Source organism: Mastomys coucha, unplaced genomic scaffold, assembly GCF_008632895.1.
Source record: "Mastomys coucha isolate ucsf_1 unplaced genomic scaffold, UCSF_Mcou_1 pScaffold20, whole genome shotgun sequence".
NCBI lineage: Eukaryota > Metazoa > Chordata > Mammalia > Rodentia > Muridae > Mastomys > Mastomys coucha.
In genome coordinates, this window is record NW_022196903.1 from 3,081,309 (window position 1) to 3,090,670 (window position 9,362).

A 9,362-nucleotide genomic window follows, 5' to 3' on the forward strand; every position below is an offset into this window, starting at 1 on the left:
TTCTAGCTCAAAGTTCCAAAGTCCTTCCACAGTCCTCCCCAGAACATGGTCAGGTTGTCACAGGAATATCCCACTTCCATTCATAGCTGCTGCCAACCATGTTGGGAGTGGATTGTTGGGAGCTGGACTACAGACTGTAAGTCTGCAATAAATTCCTTACTACATCGAGACTATCATAACTTCTGTGACTCTAAAGAACCCTGACTAATACAACAAAGTAATTAGGAAATGCTCAAGACTCACTTTCTAATAGTAAGACAACCAAGTACACTATAGAGCTGGAGCCTAGGCCAGTGTGTCCTGCTATAGAGCTGGAGCCCAGGCCAGTGTGTCCTGCTACAGAGCTGGAGCCCAGGCCAGTGTGTCCTGCTACAGAGCTGGAGCCCATGCTAGTGTGTCCTGCTCCGATTCCTACTCCTTTATTATTTCTGGGCAAAGCACTTTCCTTTCCAACAGCGGGTAACTTTGACCACTCTGGTAGGCAGAAGCTACTCTTCCTGTCCATGGTCCACACCAGGGGATAATGAAGTTTCCTTTCAAAGTAAACTAAGAGACTGACTCATCTGGCAAAGACCTGGTTTTCAGACTGCTTGGAAGAGGGAACTGTAAAGTGTGTTGGCTATACCTTCCCATGGCTCCCAGGTGGCAGTAAGGTCAGGCTGCCCTAGTGGTTACTTGACTGACACACAATTTATTAGTTTTCTTTTTTCCTACTTCACTTTTACACCCTCTTGTCATCTTTAAAATAAACCAGAAAATCTTCACTCCTCATCTAAAAGCCTGCTTTTGAGAGAAGACAAATGAAAACAAGGGTATTTAATGATGGTTCCAATAAGAACATCATTTGTAAGTACTTGTCCAAAAGGCGACCAAATGGCAAACAGTCTAAGCAAAAACACCAAGAGAAAAAGTACAAAGTCACACTGACAATGGAGATGTGCTGGAATTTTGGTGGGATGACAGGAATACCCCAACACGCCTGGCAGGGAATCTGGAATTTTTGAAGTTCTGTGTACCGCTATTGGTTCTCCCCATAATCCTCATCAAGGAAAGCTGCAAGACTCTCTGGCCGTCTTTACCTTGCTTCCACTGCCAAATGGAGCATACATGAAAAGCCACATGGAAACCTATAATGTTGCAACTTAAGTAAGAAATATAGTAAGAGGGAACAGTAGAAACATGTGACATAAAGAACTGGGAGGGCAATGCTAGGAGCTAAAGGTTTAAATGGGGATGGGGGCAGATGGATATGGGAGAGCTATATAGGGAAGATTAACCAAAACTGAGGATACATGAAGCCTTACAGAGTAGGTGGTACTGGTATGAAGGGTAACATCTCAATTTCAACAAGACCTCATTTTCCAAAATGGAGAGTAGTAGGTAGAGTAGCTTGGTTACTAGTTTAGTAGGACCCTGTGAGCAAGTTAGATTGGGATACTGGTAGTAAGTGTACACTGGTTCTGGGTATGGTGGTTAAACTATTTCTAAAGAAACTACCAACCTTAGGGTCTGAAATAGAAGCTATAGACTATTTGCACAGGCAGCTGGGCACAGGGCAGGCTTAGTGACATCTGCTAACCCTGTTCTTTATTACATTTATTTAGTGTGTGCGTGCCACAGTGCATGTATGGAGATACATACAGGGTCGGCAGATAACTTCTAGGAGTCAATTCTACTACACAGGTTCCAGGGATCAAGATCAGGTTGTAAGTGCCTTTTCCTGACTTGGTGAGACTACTATGAGGCAGGTTTCCTCTGTCAGAACATCACAGTCTTTTAGTTTCACTCCCTCAAAACTCTTTAAATTTGCCCATCTTTATTTAACCATTTCCAAGAGAAAAGGAGTTACCAGGATTGGCTGAAGCCTGAGCACAACCCACCCTGACCTAAGAGGGCTGTTTTCCCTGACCACGTGTGAAAGCTGAATGGCCATCAGAAGAGGGGAACTAAATTCTAATGAAAGCAGGAGGGTAATGGAGGCTGAGTAGACAACACTGGTGTCAGAGACACGAAGGAAGAGCTGACTGAGCTTGCCAATAGGTGGGGTACATCAGAAAACAGAAGATAAGGCAGCTCTTACAACTTGGCCCACAACAATTGGGTAGAAAAGGTGAGGCAGGCAAGACTGGGTGAAATACCATGCTTGGGAAGGATAATCAAGACTCCTGTTCTTCCATCTTCAAGCAAAATTGAAGATAGATGCTCATTTAACAATGCAAAAAACAAATTAGCACACAGATATGAGTCTAGAGTTTTTAGTGAGAGACCGTAACTGGAAACAGATCTGCAATCATACATACTTATGCTCATACAGACATTCATATACTCATATGTACATACACATTTTTAAAAGCAACATATGAGTAGAAAATACATGGATACAGAAAGGAATAAACTCAAGGCAGACTAGATGTAAGCTAGGATTTACATCTAACTGTTCAAGACACAGTAAGCTAGGAAATCTAAAACCAACCCCCAATGTTACATGTCAGTTGACAACTCTGCCTAAAGCAGTGGTTCTCAACCTTCCCAAGGCTGTGATCCTTTAATACAGGTTCTCATGTTGTGATCCCCAACTACAAATTATTTTTATTACTACCTCATAACTGTAATTTTGCTGTTATGAATTATAATGTAAATGTGTTTTCCCATGGTCTTGGGTGACCCCTGTGAAAGGGTCCTTGGACCCTCAAAGAGGTCTTGACCCATAAGCTGAGAACCACTGGCCTAAAGGGAAGGATATATTGTAGGGTAGCAGCATATGGTAGCCTTTTTGAATACCTTACAAACCAAGAGCTACTGTAAAAAAACCAAATCCCCAGATGAGTTAAGAGCCGAGAGGTTACATGGCCCCTGAAATGGATGCTTATACACACATTTGAAGCTGATCTGCTTGAGGGTAGTGTATCCACAGAAACAATCCCAGTGGCTGTCTTTCCACATGTAGTAAGGGGTTATGTGCCGAAGTGGTTTCACGTTCCTGGTGAGGGGTAGATACACAATAAGCTCAAGCCACCCTAGAGTAGGGCATCCTTAAGAATCCCAGGGAGCTGTGTCCTCAGCCTGGGCTGAGGTTTCATTATATGATGCTAAACCTTGAGCACCTTAGAGGTCTGGAAAAGCACCTGAAAGGAGAGTAAAAACAGTAAGGAGTCTGAACAAAGACACACTAAGTAGAAAGAATATTCCCTGGAGCTGTAGGGTTGCTGGTAGGAAATCGGGGCATAGAACCCTCTCTGAGTTAGTTACTGGTTACAACACAGTAAGCCCTGAAGACTCATAAAGTGTCAAGGCTATTGCTAGCTGTTGGTTACACTTGAGAACTAGACAGTAAGTCTCTATTTGCAGAAAACACTGCATGCTTTGGCTGCAGTCCATGGAGAATGGAGGCTGGGGCTCAGCTGGAAGCGTTCATCTTGCTGGCTCACTTGCCAGCACATGAGCTGTTGGGAAAAACTGTGTGTGCCACCGGCACAGTACTAAAGTGACATAACAGGCAAGACATGCCCACCGGAAAACAGTGGCACTACTTTTGCAAAAGTATCAGCTACATCTGCAGGGCATTCACTCTGTCCAAATTCTTTTTGGTTCTTTATTCCATTCCATTATTTACCAGTTCTATCAGGTAGTTGAGAAAACATATCTTTATGTCCAAAATTATTTTAATATAACTTTATATTTCTGGTCACCAACTATTTTGGTGTCTGTTTACTGACTTAGACCACATAAAACTTACTCAGAGATAGAATACAGACAGAAGCTAAGGTTGAGTGGTAGAGGTGACAGTAAGTAGCTAAAAAAATCTAAGACCATTCCCCACTGTCATGGTAGGTGGGTTCAAAGTGGTACAAACTGTCAACTCTGTCCAAATGGTAAGACGTTTTTTTTTCCCTTTTAACTTGGTTAATGTAGATACTGATATTTTATTTCTTAATGAATAATGTATTTAGGCTCATACATATTTCTAAAAATACTTTAGATATTAGCTTCAAAGAGTCCTTTATGTACAAAACTAAATCTCCTACTCAGACAGTAGGAATGGCAACAATAACAACTTCTACAAACTTTTGTTTTGTGAGATGAATGTACACAGTAGCTGAGAATACACACATTGCTAAAATATCCAGGGCCCATTTCCCCAATTTTAATAGAGATATGATTCTTAGAAGTGTGACCAAAGAGTCAACATACTCTACTAACCACTTAAGAACATTATTAATGGCTCAGAAACTAAGTAAATTACAGATATTTAAAATGATTAATATTTTAGTAAAAGAAACACAAAAGACATTAAAGTTTAATGTCATATAACAGAAACATCTTCTAAAATCGGATATGGAAATCTGATGAATCCCAACATCTGACTGTTTGATTAATATTAAAAAATTTTATTATGTGGACTTTACTGGGACAATATGTTTCTTAAATATTATGAATATAAAATTTAGCAATAGAGGCAAAAGATCAAAACATCTGAACCAAAAAGATTAGATCAAAACATTTATTTATTTATTTATTTCATTATAAACCAAAAATAAACCCAAGCAAATAATGAAATAAACATGTTCTTTAAAGTATCCCGTCCTGGTTTCTCTGTCCTAGACTATGGTAGAGTCCATGGTTAAGGTTCTTGGACATTCCTGGATGCTATGAGGTCTCCATTTTGTAACCATGCTTCTCCAGCTCGGCACTGCAACAAGACAAAGAAGAACAGGGTTAGCAATTTTTCTAAGCTGCTTTTAAGACAGAATAACTAAATTAAGCTTGGGTCACTAGCTTAAAACATTACAAAATAGCTTGATTTTAGTTCCTAAAATCAAACCATAAGAAGAAAGTTGGGTATCAGTTAATTTGTTTATCCTCTAATTATATTTTATTTTCATTAATTTTCTCATATATAAACCTACTTAGAAAATAAATGAAAGACTATTTACTATTCTCCAAGGAATACTGTACTATAAAGTCCTATTTCTAATGTATATTTAAATAGAATTTAAAATATTCTTTCAGATGTAATTATTTTATGTATATGAAGTTTTGCCTACATGCATATGTGTATATTGCTTGTATGCCTACTGCCCACAAAAGTCAAAAGAGGGTGCTGAGTCCCACAGAAATGTAATCACACAAGGTTGGGAGTCACTTTTAGGTATCAGAAATTGAGTCTGGTCCTTCAAGAGCAGCAAGTATCTAAATCAGTGACCCCTCTTCCCAATCCCTATTGTAAGCTTTGTTGGCTTGGCTGTTTGGATGGAGAGGACTAAAATCATGCCTGTAAGCTGGACACACTACCATTCAGGTGTATTTTTAGACATTTCACCCAAACTTTGAGACTTGCAAAGTTCACATAAAATTTTATCAATTGTACAATCACCCCAACAAAGTATAACTATATAAGGAAGGGAGATAGTTCCTGTTCAACAAATGGTGTTGGGAAACCTGGATGCTCACATGTAAAAGTGAGTTATACACACATCATATGCCAAAATTCATTCAAAATGAATTGAAGGCTTAATAGTAAGAGGTTACCTATATAATTCTTCAAGAAAGTTAAGGGATAAATCTTCACTATCAATTTAATAATGAGTTTTGATGCCAAAAGTGTAAGTAAGAAAAGAAAAAATAAACTTGACCACCAAAATTTTAAATTTTGAAAATAACATAACAAAGTAAGAGACAACCTGCAGGCTATCTGACAAGGCTTTAATACCAAGAATAAACAGACTCTCCCTTCTCCCAAATGTTATACACGGTCAAGTACACAAAAGCCTTAGTCACCAGGGAAATTAAAATTGAAATTACAAGGAGATACTGCTTCATAGCCTTTACTTACAAGATTTAAAGAAAAATAAATGAATAATAACATGTCTTATCATTGCTATTGGGAAAACTTCTCAGTGATTATAGACAAGTCTGACAGTTCTTTAAAAAGTTAAAACAGAATTACCATACAACCCAGAAATGTCACTTCAAATTCCCCAAAACCTGAAAATAGATGCTCAAATTCATGCCCATGTGTGCTCAAAGCAGCACATTATACACTGCATATTAAAAAGTAAAAATGTCCCCCAACTGGCAAGCACATAAAATATGGTATATCCTACATTAGAGAATTACTGAGTTATAAAGAATAAAGTACTGCTATATACTACAATATTTCTGAATTTGGGAAAGACTATGTTAAATAGAAGAAGCTAGATACACAAGGACACATCTTTTATAATAGCATTTATATGAAATGTCCAGAATAGGCAAAGCAGGTGAACTTGTATCAAATACAATAAAGTAGACTACTATAACTCCAATCTCCAAAAATTGAGAATCACTTATTGAATTCCCAAATTAGTTCTTTGATTCTAATTTCTGCTCAGTTATTCAACACTGGTTGTAAATGCATGTTGACAGGATCCAGTTCATGAGAAATAGTAAATATGCTTCTATTTAACTACCTTTTTAAAAGGAACAGAAGCTGTATGCAATTTCCTAAAATATTCCTGTTTAAAAGTCCAAAGGTAATATGTCTGATTTTACATATGAAAGAAGTATCTCACAAGTTTTAAGAGGACAACTATCTATGGAAGGTGGTTATTCCATGTTTAAAATTAATACTGAACTACAATAAAAATGTGGCTGAAAACCTACCGTAACTGATTAGAGAAGTCATCTTCTACATTGTCGTCATCCCAATTATCCTCCCAGACATGTGCATCTTCATCTTCATCTAAGCCAGCCCAGTCTGAAAATGGAAAGAGATGTCTAAGTATTTCTCATAGGTTATTCCACAAACATTTAAGTTTGCCATTATGTACCTCCCAACTCAAAAATAAAACAAAACAACTTACAATTTACTTAAGAAAAATTGTAATTTCCCCCTATAAATCTGCAACGTTTGCTCTCTTGTTCTCACCTTCTTCATACATAACAGGGCAGCTGCACACAATGAATTCAAGTGATTTTGTCAGTACACACCAGCCTCAAGGAAACTCAACCGTATCAAATCCAACATCAAGATGGGATGTGGACATGGGTTCCTAGGCCTAGCTGAGGAGCTGCTGGCAATTGATAGCCGCTTTAAGAGTAAGATTCAGTTTTTCTTAGGAGCCTAGAGTTAAGTTGACCACATTCTAGAGGAAGGTAAAACGTTCAGAATATACAGGAAGCACATACTGGATTGATGGGTGTGGGAAAAAAAAGACACAAAGTTGGGTTGGGTAGAATAGGGAAGGAGGTAAATCTGGGAAGTATTTGGGGGAAAGGATGAATACGATCAAAATACATTGTATGAAATCTTCTAAGAATTAAAAAAGAAACATATTCAAATAATAAGCTACCACTAACATTTAGCAAAGAGAAAGCAATACAAAACTTAGAAGTTTTTGAGAGAGGATCTCATCCAGATCAAGAGTGGTGTTAAAGCCATCATGTTGGGAGTGTACCCTTGCATTCTTGATCTCCCTGCCTCCATATCCCAGGTACTGAAATGGCAGATGCACACTGGGAAGCCCCACTTGAGTTTTGATAGAAGGAAAAACCTAAATATGCACAGGGGGAGGGAGAGTATTGCTGGTTTTACTTTAATTTTTGTACTTTTTCCTCTTTCCTTTTGGCTGAAAAGGTCAGGCTTAGATAGATTTCAGCTATACTTAGAATCAGAAAAACACCCATATCTCTAGGCATTCTTATAGAGGGTAATTGTCTATTGAGGGGTTGGAGAGATTGCTCTGTCAAGTGTGCGTGCATAAGGAAATGAGTTTGCACTCAGCACCTGTGGTGTGGCCTGTAATGGTGAGTTCCTGGATCAGTGAGGGGGATGGAGTTAAGAAGAACAGAGAAAGACTGCTGACATTCAACTCTGGCCTCTGCACACCTGTGTACACACTCTGCATATATGTATACGCACACGTACAAAAATAAATATATATTGCTAAAACAATACTGACAGTACAGAAGCTCTAAAGCAATTATTCAAGCAAAGGACTAATCAATTAGTTAGCTTTATACAACCAAATATTTAGTTAGTATTTCTAGGAAGCCATCTCTAAAATCATTTTCTCTGTGCTTTTGAACTCCATACTAACTTATGGAATGCCTAAATTAGAAACTTCATCCCTGATTCATCCTCTACTTTTAGTATATCCTTCAGTAACAGTTCAGCAATACACTGTTGATTTCCAAATATATCTCCACTGTTAAAACTATTCTTTACACCTTCTAATTCTATGTGTAACTGACTCTTAACACAAATCTAAAATCTAACTGGCCTAAAGAAGGAAAAGCAGAGGAATCACCCTAAAATTTCTTTTCTATAAAAGCACTAAATTCTGCTTATTTAGCTCCTACAATATTTCGAAACTTGATCTTCTATTCCTATTACCTTTAGTCTAGAATGAACATTAACAGTAGACAAGATAAGCCCCTATTGCCGAGGACACTATGCACTTAGGGCCCATGGACCAGAGGACTTGAACTGGCTGTGATCTGAGAACATTCACTTCCTGCCTGAGGAATATATTTCACAGTATCAGTAGGTACCATGCAAGTTTCCAAAGGAAGGAGCAACCAACAGTCCTACCCAGCTATAGTGCCTATGAACCATAATGATGACCAGCCTGACACCATAACCCTAAGCATGCACAGTTGATGGTAAGCCAAACACTCTAGAATTGGATTTAAGACCTGCTGAACAAGAGGGAAAACATGCTTGGTACAGGAAAATTAGCCAACTAGCCAGGGCTACTGAAGTCATAGCCACCACTTTACTCAACCAGCACAACTGACCCCTAACTACATTCTAAATATTTATATATATACCCACAAAAAAGTTCTCCTTATCATAGAAACTGCTTTTCAACAAATGGAGACTATTACAGAAAACCCCAACTGATGAAGTACAGACAGCAAATGACTGTGTCCAGCACCAAATGATATATCTGCAATCCAATTCCTAAGGTTCATGGATCATTCCAGAAAAGAGGTGACACAGACTGTAAAGCAAAGGAACAGGAAGTCTGTTGTAAGATTGTGCCTCTTAATACCATCAGAAACTACACCCATGAACCTCACCAACACAGCTAAACAAGACCTGAACAAGAACATCATTAGACATGCTAACATGGAAGGGGAAAGCTCATGAGGCCTCTTCAACACTAAATAAAGAGCTACAAACAACTAAGGAGTGCTGAGAGCTGGAGAACAGTTTCCCCAGGGAAACGCTCAGCAGTGCCAAATAGCCCTGAAAACAAGCACGTACAAGTGACATTAGACAGATATAGGCTGTACTCATGCATTTAAGAACCCCCACCCTCCACCACCACCTCCACCTCTACCACCACCACCACCACCACCTCCTCCTCCACCAGCTC

The 9,362-nt window shown here is 38.7% G+C and overlaps 1 protein-coding gene across 1 annotated transcript in view; it reads right to left on the reverse strand.

Annotated features, from left to right (window-relative positions):
• Positions 1-4,487: 4,487 nt before the first annotated feature.
• The window catches only part of Sem1 (SEM1 26S proteasome complex subunit), a 22,034-nt gene continuing 17,159 nt past the window's right edge, over positions 4,488-9,362 (reverse strand). Inside the window, exons 2-3 of the mRNA XM_031381135.1 lie at positions 6,643-6,736; positions 4,488-4,690 (exon numbers count right to left, since the gene is read on the reverse strand). Coding sequence (XP_031236995.1) covers positions 4,648-4,690; positions 6,643-6,736 — 137 coding nt within the window. The 3' untranslated portion in view covers positions 4,488-4,647. The remainder of the gene's footprint in view (positions 4,691-6,642; positions 6,737-9,362) is intronic.